The 22,850-nt window shown below is 60.8% G+C and overlaps 1 protein-coding gene across 2 annotated transcripts in view; it reads left to right on the forward strand.

Annotated features, from left to right (window-relative positions):
* SDK1 (sidekick cell adhesion molecule 1) overlaps positions 1 to 22,850 on the forward strand; it is a 553,233-nt gene that overhangs the window by 478,703 nt on the left and 51,680 nt on the right. The window contains exons 32-35 of one of the 2 annotated variants that reach the window (XM_045047350.1): positions 1,746 to 1,816; positions 9,284 to 9,419; positions 10,927 to 10,986; positions 12,878 to 12,979. In XM_045047350.1, coding sequence (XP_044903285.1) covers positions 1,746 to 1,816; positions 9,284 to 9,419; positions 10,927 to 10,986; positions 12,878 to 12,979 — 369 coding nt within the window. The remainder of the gene's footprint in view (positions 1 to 1,745; positions 1,817 to 9,283; positions 9,420 to 10,926; positions 10,987 to 12,877; positions 12,980 to 22,850) is intronic. The other variant, XM_045047351.1, reaches the window with a different exon arrangement.

The raw sequence follows: 22,850 nt of genomic DNA on the forward strand, positions 1-22,850 counted from the left end.
CAGGCGGTCTTGACCCGCTCCCTCCCCCCTCGGAGGAGCGGGGCTGAAGAGCTGGTGTGATTTTGTGTGCGGATCCCGCCGGGCCCCGGCCAGAGCCGCGGCATCGGTGTAGGTCCCGCCGGGGGCGCCGCCCCCGCGGTCAGGCCCGCTTTCAGTGCTGCAGCCCTCGTCCCAGGCCGCAAGCCTGAGCTCTCCACTCGCCCAGCAGCAGCGCTGGGTTCCTTCCCAGAGTTTCTGTCTTCCTCTTTTATGGCCTGGGAGCTTAGCTTCACCGGCATGCGGCCTCGGTGCCCTGGAGGACCGGCACCGGCAGAGGCGTTCCGGGACCCTTCCGGAAGCACGCCCAGGGGGCCCATGGCCTGAACAGGCCCCTCAAAAAGCTGGTCATCTCTCTGGCTCCTATTTTAATCTTACGTTGAACACAACTCAGGTGCTATTTGAGACGAAGCATTGATTCTTGGCAAAAAGAAGCAAATAGAGCAAGCTGATTTTGTAGGGAGTCTCAGGAAATTGCAAGCCAGTGAGCAGGACCCCGCGGCCTCCCTTACGGGGCTCAGTCAGAACTGGCCTGTTCTGAAAAGAAAAAAACATTCAGGGGCCTCTCCCAGGCTCCCGAAGGCCTGTTTCAATCCTTTGATATTCAAATCATTTCTTTTGAGGCACCTGTCCTGTTGTCTTCCTCTTCTGAGTTCTGCAGTTTTCTCTTTGCAGTTGGTTCGCATTGTGTTTGCACTGTATTGTCTCCAGAACCACAGATCTGCTGAGACTCTCAGACTCGAGGGCTTGGGAGCCCTGGGCCAGGGGCAGGGGTTTTCAACATGTGGATGGTTTGCTGAGAAACGTTTTCTTACTCTGGTGGTTGGGCTGTTGAGCACCCCCCCCCCCCACCGAAATTGTAATCGGGTGTGATCCAGAAAGCTGGATGAGGGTCACCACCGACTTAAGACAGACCAGCAAGAGGCCAGAGAGCAGGGTGGAGAGAGCTCCCCAGAAGGCAGGATGGGGGGCTGGAGGTGTGGCTGATGTCCCAGGGGCTGGGTGCCCCGGCAGGTACAGAGCAGGCTCACAGAGCAGGTGACCCGGGGACCAAGATTTGGCTAGTCACGTGGGACGGGGTGGGGACAACAGCCTAAATCATTCCAGTCAGTGACCATTCGTGAACACTTAACGCACGGCCTCAGGATCTCACAGCGGTGGACATGGCGGACAGCTGCAGGGTTTTAGTTCCCGGCGTGTAGGGCCACGTCCACGGGCAGACGACCCTCAGCCACTAGCAGTCACACCCCTCCGTGACAGTCACATTCGCGCGTGAGCACGGGAGCACTCTGGCCTGGCCCGATCTTTTGTCCTGTTCAGAGCCACTCTGACCTACGCACCTCAAAAAATTGATGGCTCTCCCCGAGGGAGGTGTTGTGGGCCCCTGAGAAGATGTGGAACCAGCAGGAAGGCTCCCTGGGCAGGGTTCCCAAGGAAGAGAGCCTCACGCGCCCTGCGTCTCTGTGTGGGTCCGCCTGGGGGTAAGGGCAGGGCACTATCCGGTCCCTTCTTTCCCGTTTGCAGTTGGGTGGGGAAGGGCATCCGCAGGGAAGGGAGGGAGGTGGGGCTGCTGGCTGGCCCGCTTCCCAAGCCCCGGCCAGGCCCCGGCCCTGCGTCCTCGCCAGCACCAGGAGAGGGCTGGCTCCAGGACAGTGGCCAAGTACAGCCCGGACCAGCTAACCCTGGCTTTCTTCTTTCTTGGATTCCAGTTCCAGGAGAGCCTCCCAGTTCCGTCTCGGTGACACCGCACACGACCTCCTCCGTTCTGATCCAGTGGCAGGTAAGGGCCAGGGAATCACAGGGTATTTCCTACGCCACTGTCGGAGGCCCGGGCCCCTCGTCAGGGTCGCCGGTCAGAGGAAACAGCCTGGTTGGCATGCAGACGGGGCCGCAGTGCACGGGTCTCCCTGATGGCCACGCGTGTGGGAATGAGCTTGAACGCAGCTCACCGGGGAGGGCCAGCAGGACGGCAGGGCTGGTGCCCAGCGTCAGGGCGGAATGTTCCAGGCATCTGGAGAAGGGTGGCCCAGCGAGGCCTCCATGGCACGTACAGAACTGGGTGGCGTCCTACAGGGCAGTGAAACCATAGCCTGTGGAGGTGTCTTTTCTACAAGAATCATTTGCAACCAGACAAGATACCCGCGGGGAGTCGTCCCTACTCCCAGGTCTGAATCTTCAGTGAGCAGTGAGTCAAATGAAGGCACGCTATCCTACATAATCAAATAATCTTGGGCTGCTAAACAGCGCTGTATTAGGACATAGAAAGGACACTGTGCCCTCTCTATGCCAAATTGGAAAATTTCGGTGCTTTTGCTAACAATACCATGCATCGAGAACAAAAATAACAGAGGGGCAGAAGTGCCGAGGAACCGACCAGGTCTGAGGGAGAGGGCTCACCAGGCAGGGGGTCGGGTTCACGAGCCGGGCTGGAGCCGGGCCGGGCAGGGGCCCAGGGCAGTGGTGAGCACGTCGTGGGGGCTCTGGCCAACGAGGAGGTTCCTGAGGCCAGAATGGGGCGGCTGTCCTGAGGAGGGGGAGGGCAGTGCCTGGAGCCGGGGGTCGTGGGGTAGGGAGGTGGGGCCCGGTGCCCTGGTCTGTGTTCGTGGCCGCAGTGAGGTGAGGTCTGCCTCCGACCGGTGGGCCGCAGAGGGGGTCTGTGCGGCGTGGGCTTCTTCCTTGAGGGGACCGTCCAGGAGAGTGCCGGCAGGAGGAGAGGGGCCGGTGTGAGGGTCTGGAGGTGAAGGCACCCAGGTGACGCCGGAACCGAGAGGAGGCCATGGTCTGGGTGTGGCCCTGGAGAGAGAGAGGCCGCGCCTTGCTGGGGGCAGAGGCTGGCACGAAGGGAGGGCTGGAAGGGATTCCTTTGGAAAGGGTGGAGACGAAGGGCAGGGGTGGGGAGGGAGAGGGGAAATGCAGAGGTGACCTTTGGGGAACCTGTCCTAAGTGGACGGCCTCCAGCAGCCGGGACGGGGCACGCTGGAGCCCAGTAAGGAGCAAGAGGGAGAGAAGCACCGAGTCGGGAGGCCCCGGAACACCAGGGTCGGGGGTGGGCGCCAGCCGCGAGGGGGCTTCCCGAACTCTCGGGTGGTGGCTCCTGACCGCCGAAGGTTCCTGCTGCCTCCCCACATGCGGCCACTCGGCACCACCCATGTGCACGTTGGCCACAACTGAGGAGTACAGCCGGGAGACCCATGCAGGCGGAACTTGGCAAGCCTCTCTCCCCGGACGAGAGCCGGACTTCCATAGCCCGGGTTCCAGTAAGCACGCGGTAGTCTCCAGGGATTGACAGAGTGGCTGTGGGCCCTTCTTCACTCTCTGCTGCTAAGTGACACCTCCCAGGGGTGAGGGAACCCTTAAAGGTGATCAGGAGATAGTTCCAGACGTCATCCGGTGAAAGTGGAAAATGGCCGCTGTGGCATTCTGTAGTTTCCAGCCTCACTGGAGGGCCTGCCTCTGGGAAGCTGCTTCCCTGGACCGCATCACGGAGCCCCCGCTAAGTGACAAAGGACTCTGGTCTACAGACCCCAGTTCACGGGGGGGACCGCCGTGACCCCAACAGGCGTCTCTGGCTCCAGGCCCCTCCTCTGTAACACTGGGAGGTCAAAGGTGACCTCCGAGGTCTCTGATGCGAGCCCCGTTAGGTGTCCACACGTCTGGCTGCAGCAGGGCCTTTGGTGGGTGGGGGGAGACGTTCAGAATGGCAGCGCAAGGTCCCGGGAGCTTCTGTGTCCCACTCTCCACTGACTCAGTCAGCCAAAAGATGGGTCTTGTCTACTGTGCTAAATTCTACCAGAAAATGAGATTGTTCTTTGTAGACGCGCCATTTGGCTTGCCAGGCGCTAGGTGGGCTCCTTTACGATCGAGGCCGCGCTGAGGCTTGGGGTGCACCCTCACCTCTACACAGCGGCTGTTGGCCCCCCGCCCTGCCCCCCACCCCACCCCCGAGCGCGCGGGGCTCCGCGCCCCTCAGTTGCGGTTGGACGGCTCCGTGGATGGTGGGTAGCTGCACCAAAGGAACTTGGCATGTGTGGCCATCGGCTGTCCCTGTTCAGAGCCCAGTAGAACAAACTAATTGCCAGAAGCCAGAGCAGGAGGTGGTCAATACGATGTATTGTAGAAATAAATGCCTGTCAACTGCCAGGCAATTGAAGTATAATTAAAATTATGAGTAATTTACTAAATTAGAGCGAAGAGAACAAAGAGACTCCGTTTAAATATAGATTTGCATTCCAAATGAAACGTTTCACCTGTAAACCCTTTTTTTTCCCCCAGTAATTTGTTTAAAAATGCGAACGCCGCCTGTAATTTCAAGGCTGCTGACCCACTTGAGTGGCCCCTGTGTCGAATCTGTCAGGTTTCATTTTTCCTGGTAGGATAATCGATCTCTGCCTTTCATGGGGTCCAGTGCTGTTTGAAATCTAAGGATTTGAGCATCTATTCTAGACAGCGATGGTATTGTGTCCACACCGAGTGCAGCTCATAATAGAAACGCTTCTGAATCGGTCGCAGCACTCAGGCTGGCTGTTCTGAAACTTCCGGGGGCTCCTGCAGTCTGTCACTCAAATGCGGTTGGCTTTGTGTGGCCGCAGACTTCTCTAAGTGGAGGTCGAGGCCATTTTTGAGCAGAAAAGCACCCTCTTAGGCCATAGATCATATCGTGCACGTTGGACTCAGCACATGGTGGATTCGGTGCCGGAACAGGCGCCTTCCTAAGAGGACAGTGAGCCCGCCTGGATAGCGGGCAGTGGGGCCTCCTCAGGACGTATCTTGGCTTTGTTCCTTTTCTCCATCACCTGCAGAGGACCGGTTCCTGCATAGGGTACTGAGCCCTCAGGGGTGGACAAGACCGAGTCAAGACCTCGAGGACCTTCTGTTTACCGGGCTGAGCCCTATGACGCATTCGTGGGAAGACGTGGAGGGGGGCAATCGGCCCTCATCAGGGGGGCCGGGAGGGGGCTTCTGGCTGTGTCTTGCAGGATGAACGCTCCCTGCCCCCACCCCAGGTAGAAGGCAGAGGGATGGGCATCCGGGCATCACGCACAGACAGAGCAAAGGCTCAGAGGTGTGACAGCCACCGGGACTCAGCACCAGGCTTCAAAGGGAGGCGTGTCGGAACCAGGTTTTCTAGGGTCTCCCGGGCCCAAGCATCTCCCAGACAGGCGGCCAGTCCAGGATGAAACTAACCATCGATGGGGTCATCTGGGACGTCAGCAAACCCCGCTCGCTCCCACAGGCACGGAGCGAGCACCTGCTGTGACCAGAGCCCGCCACAGGTGCAGCGGGGAAATAGAAAGGAAAAGACGCAGACGTGGCCTTGCCTCCAGTCTGCGTGGAATCGCAAAGTACAGGCGCGGTGTGGTCAGGGCCGAGGGCTGGAAAAGCAGGTCTGTGGCTGAAAGGGAACCTTCTGGCCAGAGTCACAGGAGGCTCTACACAGTCTAGCCAGGCTTCTGCCTGCTAGGGATACGGGACTGAGCCTGGGAGGTTGAGCAACCGGCCCAGGCCCACACTGCTAGGAGCCAAGACTCCATTCCAGAGCCTGAACTCAGCCCATGGCTTCTGGAACTTTCTGTGTGTCGCATGGAGCTGCCCTACTGATGCCTCCCAGGACATCCAGAGTCGTAGAGGCCTCTTTCACAAATGACAGATGGGTTTGCTCCAGACTCCAGGAATAGAAAATGTGGTTAAACCCATTTCAGCATCCCGTGCGGCAGACCCCGGAGTCTCCATGGAGCCTGCCCTTTGTGCGGCCAGGACCTGTTGCAGCCTTAAGGAGGCCACCCTCCGGGCTGCATGGTCACCTGTCCCCTCCCCAAGCCCAGATGGCTCCTGCAGGGAGCAGCCGCCAGTGAGTCTGTTGCCACACGTGGGTCCTGCCCGGTCGCGGGTAGCGGCTGTGCCTGTAGGACGTGGGCTTGGCTCCCTCTCCTCGCACCTGAAGACCACCCTCTCCTCCTCGGCTAGAAATGCTCGTGCGCCCAGGATGAGTGGCCTTGGCCCTTCCCCTCCTCCCTCCAGCCCGGGATGTGTGTGGACACAGATGCCGTGGGCGGGGTATTTGCTGCCTGTTGGAGAACCCCATTTGGGCCCCAGGGAGGACACTTATTTTCCCGAACTCCCAACTTCCTGCTCGTTGATAATTGTGGCAAGTGAAAGCCAGTCTCCCTAAACCCCGGCTTCTCTCTCCATGAAAAGCGAATTACCCTCAAGCAATTGTGCCTCTGGCCTGTGCACCTGCACAGTCAGGTCCTGGGGCCTTTGCAGCCTTCCTGCAGAGGTCAGAGGCCAGATTACCCCTGCAGCTGTCAGCTGTCACTGTCACACTGGGGCTGTGAGGGAGGCAGCCTGCATGTGAATTAACGCGAGCTTTTCTCGTGTTCAAAAACATCCTGAATATACCGGGCACGCCGTGTCCCTCTGGTACAGGCCTGCGTGTATGCCGTGGCTAGCTACATCATTATGAGTTACGTGAGCTATGCCGTTGGAGAGTCTGGACAACAGGATACTGCATCTTCCAAATCTGCCTGGTTTCTTTGGGTTGTGGGTAGCAAGGGTTGAAATAGAACAGGATTATCAGAGCATCCGAATCCCTCTGGTCCCTGGGTTCAGACAGTAAGAATTGCATTGAGAGAGTTCGGGGGCAAGGATGTGCTAATGTCCTGTGGCTGCCGCAACATGTTACTCCACCCCGCATGCTTCGAATGACAGAAACGAATTCTCACACGGTTCTGAAGGCCAGAGGGCCAAAGCCAAGGCGTCAGCTTCCTTCCTGGCTTCCGGTTGCTGCCGACACCTCTGGCGGTCCTTAGCTTGTAGATGTACCAACGCGTTTCTGGATCCAGTTCCGGAGCGTGTGTGTGGAGGCTTCCCCGCATCATCAAGCAATTCTCCAACACCGGCAGGGTGTCTGGAATTGAACTTGATGCTACCTGGAGAGAGCATCAGGTCCCACGAGATAAGGGCTCGGTCGCACAAGGCTGTCCCCCGCTTCCGAGGCCAGTCACGAGTGCCAGGTGATGGTCTGTGCTTCTGACCTGTCGGCTTTCAGTCAGGTTCCCACAGCCCCCTCCTCGGGTTTGACTAGAGCAGCTCCCAGAACTCAGAGAAGCATTTTACTTATGAGCTGCCAGTTTATTGTGAAAGGGTAGAGCTCAGGAACAGCCAGGTGGGAGAGGTGCCAAGGGCCAGGTGTGGGGGAGGGCACGGAGCTCCCAGGCTCTCTCCACGTGCTCCCCTCTCCCCAAATCTTAGCATGTTTACTGACTCAGGAGCTCTCCGAACCCCATCTTCTAGGGTTTTATGGAGGCTTCGTTACATAGTCGCCATTGGTGACTGATTGAACCTCCGGTCCCTCTCCCCTCCCCGGAAGTCGGGGGGAAAGGTCCCCCCTGCTCCCCCCGGAAAGTTCCCACCCTCTGATCACACTTCCCTGGGTGAGGTCCAAGTGTCACCTCATTCATATGACAAAAGACACCTCTCTCGCTCTGGACAAAGACATGTATATGAGAAGCAGATTTTGTCCTCCTGAAGGAACAAATATTTTTCTTGAGGGTCACAATATCCCAGCACACTACTCCAGTCTCTGCTTCCTTGCACACACGAGGCTCTCCCTGTGTGTCCAAATTTCTCTCCTCTTATAAGGACCTTTGTGTCGTCTCAGTATTTATCAAATGATTGCTGGATTCTAAATTGCTTCCTAAAATATGCTTTGTCTTCAACTTTACCGAGTAGATAATGTTGAACGCTCAGGCTCCCTGTGTGAATTAACCATCGTAATACCTATTCATCAGTCCAAAGTGCACGATTACATCTGCAAGCAGTTTTGCTGCCAGTGACCTTCAGGCTTGAAGGTCGTCTTGTTGTCTTTGGGTGTCACTGAAAAGACCCAGAGATACTTTGTTTTGGGGTTTGGGGGGACTGGTAGCCTTAGCTTGTATCTGTAGGACTCAGGACTACATATCTGCAAACATTTATGTAGGGTAGATTTCTAAGAGCGTAATCGCTGGATTAAAAAGCAAGTGCATTGAAAACTTTGATAAGTAAAGCCAAAGTGCCCTCCAAAAAAGAAACCAGTCATTGGATTGGGGCCCTCCCTACTGCAATATGACCTCCTCTCACCTTCACCATCTTCAGAGACCCTATTTCCAAAGAAAGCGGCATCCACAGGTAATGGGGGTTAGGATACCAACGTGTCTTTCTGGGGGACACAGTTCAACCCACCACAACAATGGGGTTTTCTTACAACAAAGCCTCTACTCTGGGACCAGGACAGTGTTTCCTGAGGCGCTGGTGACATCTTATAGACAGTGCCTGTGTAGGGGTCACGGGGAATCGCCCTGCGTCCCTGTCCCCAGACAGACTTCGTGACCCTGCAGCCAGGGGTCCTGGGGTGCCCTTTGTCCGTCTGTCTCGCCACAGCTTGGGTGGTTCTTGTCCTTATCTGCTGAGTATCCCAGAGGAAACACCAGAAGCAGAGCCCCTGGCCCCCTGGCTGGCATGTGGCCGCTGCAGCCGTCCCCATACTCGTTAATCAACAGAAATTGATGGGAGGGAGAATGTGGGCTGGGCCTTGGCTGAGAAGCGGATCCCAGTTCGGGTGAAATTCTGAGCCCAGGGCCTGTCTTACCGCCATTCATATTCCACGGGGTGTCTGAAGGGCGATGGGCACCCAGCCTACCCTGGGCCCGTCACATGCCAGCAGACGCTGGGGGGGGGGGGGGACGCCCAGGGGCTCCAGCTTAGATCTGAGTCAGGGCAGAGTGGGGCCGACCTGGCATGCAGAGCAGCCTGTGGTGGGGGGCAGTGAGGCTGCCACAAGCCCAGGTGGCCATCAGGGACAGGGCGGGGTCAGCCCGTGGATGAGGCAGAGCCGGGCTGCATGCATAGTTCTCGTGAGTCCCGGGTTCACCAGGCAACGGGCAGCTCCCTCGCCCCTCTGCGACCTGGGCGTGGTCCCCTGCCCACGGGGGCTCCTACAGGCTGCACGCGGGTCACGAGGCCCGGTGCCCACACACCGACACCAGAAAACCTGGGCCCTCAGAGAAGGCTCCACAGCCTGGCCCTCTGCCTCAGGGTCCCCTGTGCTCCTCTGTGTGAATGTGCACTGGCCCTTTTGTTCGTAAATAACCAAGAGCCGCCTGTTTGAATCAGTGACGCCCCCCCCCCCCCCCCCCGTGCTGTTGGCTGACTCAACTTGAAGCAGAGGTCGCCAGACCCCTCCGGTGGGCTGACCGTGATGTATTTGCAGCCTCCGAGAGACGAGAGCCTGAACGGCCTCCTCCAGGGATACCGGATCTACTACCGGGAGCTGGAGTCCGAGGCCTCCGCAGCCACGGCCTCCAAGACTCTCAAAACGCCCTCGGCTCTACGGGCCGAGCTCACAGGTGAGACGCTTTCCCCTTCCCAGAGGAGGCACCGCCGCGTGCTCCCAGGCGGGCAGCGAGGGCCCCGGGAGACCAGTGTGCATGTTTCTGCATGCAAGGCATGGTGGGAAATGCCCTGAAGGGCCAGGGGAGATGCCGCTTGCCTCCGGTGAACGCAGCCACTGGGGCGGACGGGTCCCTGCAGCAGCCCCGGCATGCAGAGAGGTGTTGGCCCGTGGAAAACACGGGGTGGGGGGCGGGTAACCAGGGAGGCTTTGCAGAGCAGGAGTCCCGGGAGATAGGTTGCCCCGGAGACGGATTTCACCGAGGACACCAGGGAAGGCGTGACTCACAAGGGCCCCTGCAAAGCTAAATGGTCAGGAGCCCTTAGGCGGGAAGAGCTGAGGGGCTCCTGGACGGCCTCACCCAAGCCCCTGGTGCGTCAGGCTGGTGGGGTGTGGCCGGGAGGGAGGAGACCGGCCGGGCCCTCCGGGGGTATCGCGCCGCTGGCCGCTGCCCGATGGGGTCCATTCAGGGGGCTCCCCGGCCTCGGTGCACGCACAGCTCTCGCGTGGAGTGGCGCCTCCTCTCTCCCGGGGCCCATCCGCCTGCTCACCCCTGCTCCTGGTACCCCTGGCTCGGGCTAGGACTTGGATGCAACAGCGGCAGAGGCAGCTTCTGGAACTTCTGGAAAGGCCGCTGCTCTCTCCCATCCTCCTCTCTCAGAAGGGGGTCAGAAGGCGTCCCCCAGATGGTGTCCCAGAAGGTACTTCTGGCCCCTCAACCTCCTTGTGGCTTCAGAGCGTGCCGCTCGGGGACCACATGCCCGCTGTCTGCCACCGACCACCAAGGGGTCTCAGGGCCGCGGACCCACAGCGGCTCGAGGCTGCCCGCCCCAGGCGTGGTGCTGACAGGAAGAAGTGACATCTGTTGCCCAGGCTCTTGGCCACCCCGCCCCCACCCCACAGGTGTTCCCTGCTGATGGCCAGACAGCGTCCCCCCCCCCCCCCCGGGGCTTTGTAGCAGATTCGAAACAACAAAATAAAAGGAGCCAGGATGTGGTTGGGTCCTTGGTTTGTGCTCTTGGTTTGTGGCTTGCCGGCCCACATCAGAGCGGGGCTCTTACCTGAGCACAGGCAGGCCGACAGCCGTACTTGCTGTGGGGCGTCTGGAAGAGTCGGCACCCTGGGAGAAGCCCGTCTCCTGTCTCCTCTAGTGTTGTTTGTGCTGTTGTGGCAGATTCTAATCCTATGCGTTTAATCAGAGGGTAAGCGCAGGCCCCACCCGTCACGGGCCGGGCGCCTGGCTGTCGCAGGAAGAAGTGCAGCCCCCCCCACCGCCCCCTGCCCTGGTGAGCCCCGAGGAAGTGCTCAGGCGGCGGCGTGGTCTCTGTGGCCCTTGGACGGGCAGCGTGGGAGGCACAGCGGCTGCCGAGCGAGGCGCCGTCCCCTCCGTCTCCGCGGCCCATCGTTTGCAATAACCGCTCCCCGCGTGCTAACTGCCTTTCTGCCTTGCTCGCCCCTAATAGCCCAAAGCAGCTTCAAGACCGTGAACAGCAGCTCCACGTTAACGACATATGAATTAACACGTAAGTGCACGCCGCCTTCAGCAGGAGGCGCTGTGACCGTGGGGCAGGCCGGGGCCAGCGCCAGTTGGCCTCTCGGTGGACCCAGTGAAAAGCAGCTTGGATTAACGCCTCTAATTTCTGGAATTTCCCCTCTCAAACGCTGTTCTCAACACACTAAAACCATCAGGGAGACAGGAAAGGAAACTTCTAGAAACTGAGGCTGGGAAGGGGTTTTCCTGACAGCGGGTCTTTGACTTTGGGACGGAAAGGAAAGTCAGGTTGAGCGAGATCTCCCGTCTGGCTCCCTGTGGCCTTTTCTTGTTCCTCTTTTTTTGACTGTGGTAAAATACCCATAAAATTTACCGTCTTAGCGGTTGGGAAACGCGAGGCTCAGGAGCCGTAAGCTTGCTCCCACCACCATGCGCCCGTCACCGCCAGCCCCCAGAGCTCCTTTCTCTCCCATAGTGAGACCCTGTCCCCCCACCCAGCCCCTGGCGCCCACCTTCCACTTTCTGTCCCTGCGTCTGAGCCCTCGGGGACACATACGAGCGAAACCACACAGCCCTTGTCCTCTTCCCCTTGGAGCTCGGTCCCTGCTGGAGCCTGCTCGAGACACTGTTCCTTCCCAAGGCTGAGCGGCGCCCCACTGCGTGCACTCAGCCCATGTTGGCCATCCGTCCGTCCATCGCCCCTTCCCTTTGGTGGCACCACGTCACTTGTCCTTGTGTTCCTGGTCCTCACAGGGTCTCACGGTCCAAATGTGGGGCCAAGGGGGCCCCCGATGGGACCCCCTTCCGTGCAGGGAGCCTCCCTGGACTGGAATGTGGGTACAAGGGGGGTGCTCTCCCAGGGCTTACCAGTGCCATCCCATCGCATCCCAGTAGTGCCCAGGCAGGCCTCAGGCGAGCCATTTTCTCCTCCTCCACACTGCGCCCCAAACACTCCCCATCGTCTGTCATCTGCCCCACGTCCCCATCTACTGCCTGGCTCCCTGTGTGCACGTAATACATCCCAGGCTGAGGATCAGCTCAGAGGGTTAGGTGCAGCCCAGGTTCCAGAGATGAGGCTTCCCGGCCGGACCTCACTCCGGCCTTTTCAGTCTGGGTTCTGAAGCGAGAGAGGGGCCCCACTACACCCTGTCCACATACGCCCTGGCTTGTCTCAGGTAACACTGAAGAGCCCCACGGTCCCAGGGTGGAGACTAACAAGCTACGGCGGTGGGTTCCGAGGCATCAGGGCTTCGGCAAGGCTGAGAGTGAGGGGGAGGCCCCTGCTGGGCCCGGTGGGCACCTCTGTGAGGCTGGGGTGGAAGGAACTCGGCGTCCTGAGGCTCCGAACCTCTGCTGACCGGCGGCTCGCTAGGAGGCACGTTGCGAAGCCTGGCGCGAGTCACCACTCAGGGGGTCAGACCCGCACGTTGGGCTTCAGGAAAGCCAGGCTGTGACGAAACAAGATCCACCAGCGGGAGAACCTTCCAGAATGTTTTGGCTCAAAGGTCGGCTGCTTTTGCCGCGTGCCCTGTGTAATCCTATATACGTGGCTTCGCACACCCTTCTCTTCCCAGGATGTGGTTGTTAAAGACTCCGAGGCCAACGTATTTCCTTTTTAACCACCAGGGTCTCACTCTGTCAGTTCTTACAGAGAGATTCTGGACCCAGCGGCAAAGCCCACGTCACACTCTGTCACCTCGATTCTTTCCTCCGAAGGGGGCCTTGCTGCTGAGTGCAAGTGGGACGGGTCTCTGCTGCTGCACAGGGTGACCTTTAGTCCCGGGCCAGGGAAGGAGGAGGAAGGAAACGCTCGTGACGTGCCCCCGCGGCTCCCGGGTGGCACCGCCCCCTTGGTGTGGTTCTCAGGCGGGGAGATGGGCCCGGGCCCGGGCGAGCTGACCGCTGTCTCCTTTGACCCGTAGATCTGAAGAAATACCGGCGCTATGAGGTCGTCCTGACAGCCTACAACATCATCGGTGAGAGCCCAGCCAGCGCGCCCGTCGAGGTCTTTGTTGGCGAGGCCGGTAAGTTCCCAGCGCCCCTGAGCTCCGAGAGGCCTGGCCTGGCGCTCTCGGGTGCCAAGCGTGATGCTGGAGGACAGGAGGTTTCCAGGTCACCGCTGGGCAAGTCGGGATCTGCCAAGGGCTGGAAAGTCCCGACGGCTGGGGTGATGCTTCCCAGTCTTGCTTCCAGGCCCGACGGTTTGTTTGGCATCTGGAGCCCTCCCGCTCACCAGGACGTGCTCCAGGGGAGACAGGCTGCGGCCTGCATGGGCATCCGGGCATGTGGGGACCTTGGCATCTGCAGGGGATGCTTGTACTCTATCGCCCTCGGTCCCTGGCTGGGCCTCAGCCTGACCTCCTGGCAATGGCCCCATCTCAGGCCTCGGAAAGCCACCCGGATCGTTGCTTGTACCCCTTTTAGATAAGATGTGGATCCTGAGTTTGTTTCAAGGGCTGTCCCTTCCGTAGAAGCATCGTGTCGCGTTGAGATCGGCTCGGGCTTCCGTCCCCTGCCTCCCCTCCGGCCCGAGGGCCCTTGCCCGCTCTCCTCCTCCTCTGCTGGGGGAACCCAGCTCACATCTGTGGGGGCAGTGAGCGGGCTGTGCTCTGGGCCGGGAACCACCAGAACTCCCCTGAGCACAGAGCCCCAGGCTCGGAGAAGGAGGTCCGGCCACTGGGCCCGCCCACAGAAACGCGTCAGGTGACCTTTTGCAATTCGGAGAGGTTACAGTCATAAACCAGATGGCAGATGGCAGATGGCAGCGCCGGGGGCCTAACTTGGCAGGCTTTTTCTGGAAAGGCCAAGCAAGGGATGAGGGAAAGAGATGCTTGAAGCACAGGTTCCATTGGCCTCTCTTCACATCTGTCCCCACGGGTTCCTCAGAGCCGACGGTGTGGGGGCTGGGCAGTCGGAGTTCGGGGCAGATGCCCCTGGCCTCCCAGGAGCACACGGAGGCCAGGCAGGAGCACGGGCAGGGAGGGGACGAGGCACCCGCCGCCTGTAAGCGTGGGGCTCCAGTCCCATTCTGGCACCTGGGCCCATGTGGGTCACCAAGGCGGGTGGGTAGAGGGAGGGCATGGCCAGCCAGCTGGGATCGGTGGTGCCTGAACTGCCCAGGTGGGGCCTGGGCCCCTTGTCTCCCTCCCCCTCGTTGGCTCTAGCTGCACCCGAGGCCGGGGGTCGCTAGAGGCAGAGCCTTAAACCCAGAGACCAGGGCGGATGCTCAGGGAAAGGGCTGCGGCCAGGGAGGGAGGTAGGTGGGCGCCGGGAGCCGTGTCGGCCGGCCACGTCACCCCGGGCCGGAAGCCCAGCTCCGCGCTCTATGCCGCGGTGGCCCATCGGCTTGTCTTGGGCCGTGGTCAGCTGTACACGACGTAAACTCTGCCGTCCCAGCCGCTCAGCGGCCTGGGGCACATTCACGATGCTGTGTGCGGAGCCCCGTGTTCCCAGAGCCGAGCCCTCGCCATCCGGCGGTCCCTCCCCTCTCCTCTGCCCCCCCCCCCGGCCGCCACCCCCACTGAAGCCTGTCTCGCCCGTATGGAGTGTCTGATACGAGTGGAATCAATCCCACGATGTTTGTGCTCCTGTGCCTGGCTTCTTACACTGAACGCGTTTTCGAGTTTCGTAGCACATGTCGGCACCTCGTTCCTTCTCGTGGCTGTGGAGTATCCCGCTGTGCACACACGCGTTTTCTCTCTCTGCATCCGCTGACGCACACTTGGGTTGTCGCCGCCGTTTGGGTTTTGGGAGAAGAGCCGCTGTGAATAATGGCGCACGGGGATTTTCCAGCGGCGCTGAGCTGACGCCGAGCCCCGGTGGGCAGGAGGCCGCAGGCGGGGCCCGGGCCCCTTGTCTCGCTCCCCTCTCCGGGAGGGGTCCCCGCCCCGGCTCTTCCCTCCAGGCCAGTCCTGCCGCCCCCCTCGCCCCTCACGCACCTGCGCCCCATGCTGTCTCCCCACCTCGCCCGGCCTCAGCCTCCTGGACCCGTCACCCCCAGGAAAGGGAGGCTCTAGCCACCGAGCCCGGGCTCCAGGGCCATCTGGCCCCACGCACACGCTCTGGAGAGCCAGCCGTCTTGCCAAGGGCACTTGCAGGAGGTACCAAGAAGGGCTTTAAAGCCCCCAAGCGGACTTGTATGCAGTGTGTGCAGCACTGCTCCCCCGGAGCCCTGGATTCCTCCCCCTGCCGCCCAGGACCCTGCTCCAGCGGCTTCTTCTCCAGAAAGCTCTCCAACACCCCCCGCAGGAAGAGTTCCACGTTTCTCCCTCTGTGCCCGGGTCCTTGGGCGCTCGGCGAATACCTCTGCCTTCCCTTGTCAGATGGGACTGGCCTGGCTTCCTCTTCACGGGACCACGACCACGCGTCTCAAGATGCTCCTCGTCCCGAGCTTAGGACCAAAGGGGACCTGAACGCCTTTACTGTCCTGCGAACAGAGGCCCCCAAACGCCCATGAGGATGAGGCAGGAGAGCAACTTCAGGGACTCCTGGCACCGGGAGGCGCCCACATCAGCTGCCATGAAGTGGATGGAATTCGTGTCTCAGGGCGGGCGGGAGTAAGTGGGGGGCAGGGCTAATCCGTGATGCCTCATCCTGAAGCAAAGCGACGAGTGACGGCGGCATCTGCCCCTGACTGCCGTGACCCCCGTACCTCTGCTGCCCGAGGCACCCTCGTGCGGTGGCCATGCTTCTCCACGGAGCGCTCTTCCTGACACAAGGGAGGGGAGGGCGGCGAGGCAGGGTGCAGGAGCGAACCCTTGGGAAGCGGGCAGCCAGGGTGCTGGGAGGCCACCCCTTCCCTCCCCCGGGCAGACAGCGGGGACAGGGACCAGACGAGCCCGCTAAGTGCCAAGGTCCAGGCTCTGCGCCAGGGGATTCCCCTCGGAGCCACACGTGAAAACCCCCAGGCACGTGGCCCCACAGGTCTGCTCTCCCCGCACGACCTCGGATGGGTGACGGCAGGGAGGGAGGTTGTGTGTTTGCTGCTTCCACCATAATGTGGGTTCCAGCCTCCCGAGGACACAACACAGAGGCAGAGAGGGCGGGCGGACACCAGGAGAGGGGGTGCCGTGCACCCCGGGGGAGAAAGGGTGAGACCTGCCTGCCTGTGTCGGAGGGAAACGGGCACTGACCAGGGTCTGGGCCCTAAGGTTCGGGACTCGGGAAGGAGCAGGACCACGGCCCCAGGTGATGAAACGGGAGGGCATTTGGTATTTCGGTGGAGAAGACAGGGAAGCAGGCTTCTCGGTGCTCATGTTAGCTGCCCTGGGGCCGCAGGGGAGTCCGTCCCTTATACCTGGCTGTGTGACCACGGGCAAGTCACTTAACCGCTCTGGGCCCAGCCTTGAGGTATCACGGAGCAGAGGGGAACGCTGTGAGCTAAGACTAAGGCGACTTGGGTCCTCGTGCCGGTTCTGCCCCTGACTCGTCTGTCCCGCCCACAGGATGAATGTGCGTAATGTGACAGACAGGGCCGGTCAGTATTTGTGAACAGATGATTGAGACCCTGGATCAGACACTCGACTTGCCGGGCCTCATCTGCAAAGCAAGGTGTTTTGAGTCAAAAGGTCTCAGTCTAGCCCAAATGTATAATATTCAAGTCTGTTTCATTTCACGGAGACAAGGTGATTTTGAGGAAATTTCTCGTTGAGATTGATTTCTGAGTCTGGGCATTACAAATCGATAAAGATAATACATCAGCAGGGACTCCAGTTTGCAGGAGATAAAAACCCAAGGCATACAGGCTTAAGCTGAAAGAATCATTTATTAACTCACATAACAGAAAACAGCTGAAGAGCCCGGATACCGGTTCAGGCATGGCTGGATCCAGCATCCTAACAAGCTGGAATGCTGTCCCCTGTTGGTTCTACTCTCCTGTTTGCTCCTGTTTTGGGCAGGCTTCTCATCTCAGTGGCCCTGCAGCTCCAGGCAGCAGGAAGGGAGTTTGCCTTCAACAGCGCCCACAGGGGAAACCCCCTGGCCCTCCCGAGCCTGCCTTTATGACCCATCTGCATACCAGACGCTGTGGCCAATGGCCTGAGGTCCGCAAAGCCGGCGATGTCATCTGTACCTGAAGCACAGGGACCGAAGGGGAGGGAGGATCCCCAGGGGAATGGGTGCTCACTGTAGCAGGGTGCATAGCACTGGTGGCAGAGTTTGCCAAGCGGCCAGAACTCTCCCTGGGAGAGGTGCAGAGCCCTGTCTGGGGATGCCGTGGCATGGCTGCTGCTCCCGTCGTCCAGGCCCCTCTCTGTGTCCTCGGTTCCGGAAAGGAGCCCACATCCTGGCCTCCGAGACACATGGCACTCAAGGATGGGCCCCCACTTGCGGGATCAGGCTGCTCTCCTGCCCTGGGCCAGGGCCGGGCACATGAGCCCCTGCCTGTATTTCCAGGCCTCCCAGGCCACTCTCCCCTGGAGCGAACACCAGCTCTGCCTCCCAGAATCCCTGCTCTCGCCTCCCATCCCCGGGAAGACCCCAACCTTCCTACAGCCCGGGCTCGGGGCTTGCACCTCGGGGGAGTAGCTGCCTCCCCGACTCTGTGGGCAGACCCCGTGTTCCCCACCCTGTCCCAGAACATGCTGCACACACAGCCTCCTGCACTTCCCGTCTGCGTTGTGTCTGTGCACCCCATGGAGCGGAGAACCCACCCGATTCACCCCAACGTCCTCAGGACTCTGCCTGGAACACAGCAGTACTCTGGAGCACTGTGGGCGGGCGGGGGTGGGGGTGGGGGGAGTGGGAAGCCAGCAGCCCAGCTCAGAGGCACAGACACCAGAGACAAATGACAGCAGGCGGCACCCCAGAGGGTGGAGACCCTGGGTCAGGGACACGCGTGGAGGTCCCAGAGGGAGGCTTCCCCTGGGAAGCCCCAGCTCCCATTTGCCCCGCGGCCGCTGTTCGTTCAGGGAGGACAGAAGCCTAGGAGCCCTGACACTGTGAGGGCTTCTCACAAAACTCAGCAGAGCAGACCTGACTGGCCCCAAACCAAGCCCCAGGGCTTTCCATTCAGATCCTCTTCCACTCTGATCAAGAAGTGATCCCATCATGAATGCTTGGGGGTGACCCGTGGGGCCGGAGCACCTGCTCCCCCTGTGATGGTGGGGGTCGTGGAAGCAGAGGACCCTCCCACTCCTGCAGCCAGGAAAGGGGGATGACGGCACTCATTCTCACAGTGTGGGGACCCCTCAGCCCATCGGCACCTGCCCCGACCCGCCAGCCCAGCAGCCCCCGCTCGGCTCTGCTATTGTCTGCTGCAGCCCGTCCCTGCCGCTGGTGGGCTCTAACCGAGCCGCCTTATTTGGGAGGCAGGGGGTGTTGCGAGAGCCTCTGTGGATTGGGGTTAGATTTCCTGAGGCCTCTGTCACAGGGTCATGGTGAAGATCCGGTGAGACTGAAGAACGAGAGGTTCCTGGCCTGGCGCCCTGGTCCAGGGACGCATGGACAGCTGTCATTCCACCTGCCCTTCAGCGGTGGGGCAAGGTGAGCCGCTCCTGACCGCCTCTAGCTCTGCCTCCCCTCTGAGCCTCGGCCCAGTTTCGTTTTGTTGTTAATGTTTATTTTTGAGAGACAGACAGAGCGCAAGTGGGGGGTGGGAGAGCAGAAATAAAGGGGACACAGAATCCCAAGCAGGCTCCAGGCTCTGAGCTGTCAGCACAGAGTCCGACACGGGGTTGTACCCACGAACCCCGAGATCATGACCTGAGTCGAAGTCAGATGCTCAACCGACTGAGCCACCCAGGCGCCCCTCCGCCCAGTTTTAAAGACAGAACGCAGTCCCTCTCCAAACTCACGCGAGCCCATCTAGAGCGCCGAGCTGGTCATGGCAGAGGAGAGAACACCCAGTGGAACCCTGACGGGGAGATGTCGGCCGGGAGCAGTTCTGGCCCAGAAAGTGACTGAGGCAGCCAAGTGCTGGGCCTGGGCCTGAGCTGACGGCCCAGACACACCTGATGCCCAGGGCCTGGCCATGGGCCCGGAGACTGCGGTCTGGCTCCAGGACCACGGGGCACGCTGCAGAGCCCACAGAGGCCGGGCGGACACTGTGACCCGGGTGTGCGGTCGGATGATCCCGTTGGGGCTCCAGCCATCACCGGACACGCAGGAGGAGGAGAGCCGTGGGCGCCTGGGGCGAGGCGGACTGCCGTGGAGGGGAGGGGTGCGTGTGCAGGGGCCTCTCGGGGAAGCAGCCCTGCTCCGGGGGAGGAAACACAAGGTCAGCCTCAGCTTTCACTTCCTGCCGTGAAAAGCTGCCATCATAGAGATCGCCGTGCAGAGATGTTGGCGGGTCACTGCTTCCGAGGGCTTCTGGGCAGGGTGGGCTCGGGAGCTCAGGCCCCACGGCATCCTGCAGGGGGAAAGCCACCCGTCTCTTTTGCATATGGGCATCGGGCTCAGGAGGGGTCCAGCCACCAGGTCCAGGACCCTCCCCTGGCCTGACCATGGTGTCACTGGCCCCGGACAGACGCTTCTCTGCCAGGGTCCAAGAGCAAAGTCAAAACCCTGCAGAGCTTTGAGCAGCCCCTCTGGCCTTCGGGAGTTGCCCTGTGTCACAGAGGAGAGCAGGAGGGCACGCGTGTGGGGGAGCACACGAGGCAGGTCCTTGGGTGGTTACTACTCCGGTCTCTGTTTTCCATCCTGTAAAATGGGATGACCCCAGTGCCCGAAGCACCGCCCGCTCCCAAGGCCCTCCCGCTGCTGGGGGACAAGAGATGAAAGGGAAGGCCCTGGTGATGCCTGGGGGTGGGGGCTGCTCTACGACACAGCTGGGCTATTGGCAGTAGCTCAGCGGGGGCCCAGCTGGGACATTCATCCAAACCTTCAAGTCTCCTCTTGGGCCTCCTTTTCCGTTGCCTCAACTGTGGAGAGCCCAGCACTGGTTTTCCCAGCCTCCCCATCCCCGTGGACTTGCAGACAGGCCTGGCACACCGAAGGCCCGAGGCAGAGCCGTCCCCGGGGGGTCGGGGCCGCCGGGCCGGTGCAGCCCCTGTGTCCCGGTGCCCCGGCACAGAGGCCATATGCGCTCCCAAGTCTGGCTGCTCCGTCTCCTTCCCTGTGTGAGCGCCCCGGCACCTTCCTGTGGACGTGCGCGAATTAACCTATGTGTGCCGCCTGCCCATCCACGGAGGCTGAGTGGAGCCCACACGTGCTCCCGCTCGGGACAGGCTAGGAGACCCCTCCACGCCCGCTGAGCCCTCAGACGCTCAGAGTGCACTTGTCCTCTCTGCCCCGCCGGTCCAGCCGATGTCGCAGGGTCTCTGGGCCCAGCCCTTCGGTGGGGGGCAAAATACCCCCTCCCAGCCTCCCGAGGCTTCTCCAGATCTTGCCCTTTGCATCGGGGTCCGGCAGGGGTGGCTCCAGACCGGGTCTGGGATTGCATCGGTAGCCCCCTCCTGGGGCTGGAAGCAGCGGGGACTCCAGAATTTCCACACAGGAGAGGCTTGGGGCCTGCAAGCTGGTTCAAAGGAGCTGGGACTCGTGGTTTTGGCCAGGTCACGTGTGGATCTGGTGAATGGTGTGTTTGTGCGAGGGGTTTGGGGGAGGGGGCAAGCGGGGCTCACTGCTGCATGGGTGACGCCTCCCCTGAACGAGGCCGGTGGTACCGGATGGGGCAGGCCCGGGCCGGGTCCAGCTGGCAGGGGACCTTCGCAAACAACCTCTCGGGTTCTTCCTGCTGTTCTGCCGACGGGGGACGCTGGCATGGGGCGCTGGGTGCGGGACCTCACGGTCTCAAACAAACCCTCTGTGAACACTGTTGCCAGTCTTTTAAAAGCTCTCTGGTTCTCTCCTTGGGGGAAAACGCTAGAAGCAGAACCCCTGGCTCAAAGGACATGAGCGATTTTTGCTTGGAGGAACCTAAACACACTGACACCCCGCTTAGTGGCGACCAGCATGTGGGTCTCGTGGCCTCTCTGCGTCCACGTTTAGGTCCTGCCTCGTCTGTTAGGAGAAAATCTATGTCACTGTTGTTCAGTCCTCAGGCCTGTAAGTCACTGCTCTGCCATTAACTGCCCGTGACTGTAGGCGGTGCCGTTTCGCACCGGCTTCCTGTTCTCGGGCTGATGTGTGAGGGCTCCGTTTACATTAGGGATGTCACGTTCCACCCTGCTGGTGGCCCACGCTTTCCCTTTTCTGTTGTTCGTTGCTGATTTCCCTGTGTTCCAGTTGTGTGTCAGGGCCCTGGACGTGCTGGACCACCGCTTGCATCCAGGAGCCCCGCGTCTAGCTAGACTGTCTTCCAGATTTTCACGGTTTCATTTCTCCCAGACGCCCCCTAACGCCTCCAGAATCGGCCTTGGTGCCTGGTCAAAGTGAGCTTCTCAGGCGTCGGTTTTCGGAGACGTCGCTCCGATCCCACCATCTCCGCGTGACCTCTCCTCCCGATGCCCTGGTGCCGCCGTCCCCTCGCCCGCCCCCCCTTTATTACGTGTTCTTCCTGTTTAGAGGCGCTCGTCCTGTTTTTTGTCCTACAGAACTTCTCAGCCATTCTTAGGAACTTTGCCATCATTTTGACAAATTCTGCCGGGTTTTTGCGGAACGTGTGTCACATTCCAAACGGATATAAAAGTGCCCCGAGGAGTCACGGAGCTCACCTTCCCTCGGCAGACTTTTCTCCCCCTCGCCGCCCCCCTCCCTCCCTGGAGCGGCCGTGCCCTTGGCTGCACCCTGGGAGTCACCTGGACTGGGTCCGGGCAGGGTGATCTCTGGGAGCCCTGACACCCCAGTAGCTTGTCCTCACTGTACCCACGGCAGCCAGAGTCCCAGGCCCACCTGGCTGTCCAGGCACCGCAGTTGTCCCTCTGGGAAAAGAAGGACTGGCAAGGTTCTGTCTCCAAAAGAGGGAGTCAGGACTTTCTCCTGGGCCCGCGAGAGGAAGCGCCCACGAGAGGTCAGGTCAGCAGTGCCCCATGTGGGACCTTTGAAACACGACACCTTTTGCTAAAGAGGGAAAACAGTCGGTCCCACACTGCAGTCGTTGGGTTGTTTCAGGTGCCATCGGTGGCTTTGAGCCTGTGTGTCGCGTCACAAGACTGAAGGGAATCTGGGAACGACTGCTTTGCTCCTTTTCAGAGAATGAGAGACTTAGCTGCAAACCACCTTTCTTGTCAGCTTTTAATTACTGCTGGCTGGATTGGGAGCCCAATCTCGCGGCTCCTCGCTGCTGTGGCTCCCCCTAGCGGCAGACAGAGCTGGTCTCGAACCCCAGGGGACAGGCGGAGGCTCTGAGCGCCCCTGGCCTCGGAGGGTTGTGCGGCCAAGAGTCAGCGGTACTTGTGCAGAGGTCTCGTCTCACGGGCCCACGGTATCTCGTCCTCGTGCAGCGGGATCTCCAGGTTACTACTCGTGGAACACAGGCTCACGACGGCATGGAAACCACGGGCAGCTTCGGTGGCCGGTCTGCCAGTCGGCCAGGCCGTGTGTAGGTGGAGGCACGGCTTGCACACGGGCTGTCATGACCTGTGGCCTGGGCGTCAGCTGCGGCACGAGACCTGCCGCGCGCCGGGCAGGATCGCTGTCGTGGCTCTCAGATGAGCAGCAGGGGCTCAGAGTTCCTCACCTGGCCTGGAGGCGGCACCGTAGGCTCCTTCTCAGCCTCTGGGGCTCCCGTGATGCACAAACACCTGATGAGCCGTTGCCTCCGAGTCCAGACTGGAGAGTCCCCACCAAGGGGCCTCCCCCAGTGTCTCCGTGCCTGACGCTGGCAGACTGGGCAGATGTTGATGAGGACATTAAGAGCTTGCCCCTCCCCTCCCCAGGCGAGGGAGAGTTGCAAAGTATGGTCCTGGCCCTCTGCCACCTCCTCCAGGCAGTCTTCAGCATCCCTTTTCCCAGGAAACCCTGTCCAGAGGCCATGAGGGGAGTGAGATGACCGAGCCAGGCAGCTGTGTTAACTAT

The sequence above is a fragment of the Felis catus genome, chromosome E3 (assembly GCF_018350175.1).
Source record: "Felis catus isolate Fca126 chromosome E3, F.catus_Fca126_mat1.0, whole genome shotgun sequence".
Taxonomy (NCBI): Eukaryota; Metazoa; Chordata; class Mammalia; order Carnivora; family Felidae; genus Felis; species Felis catus.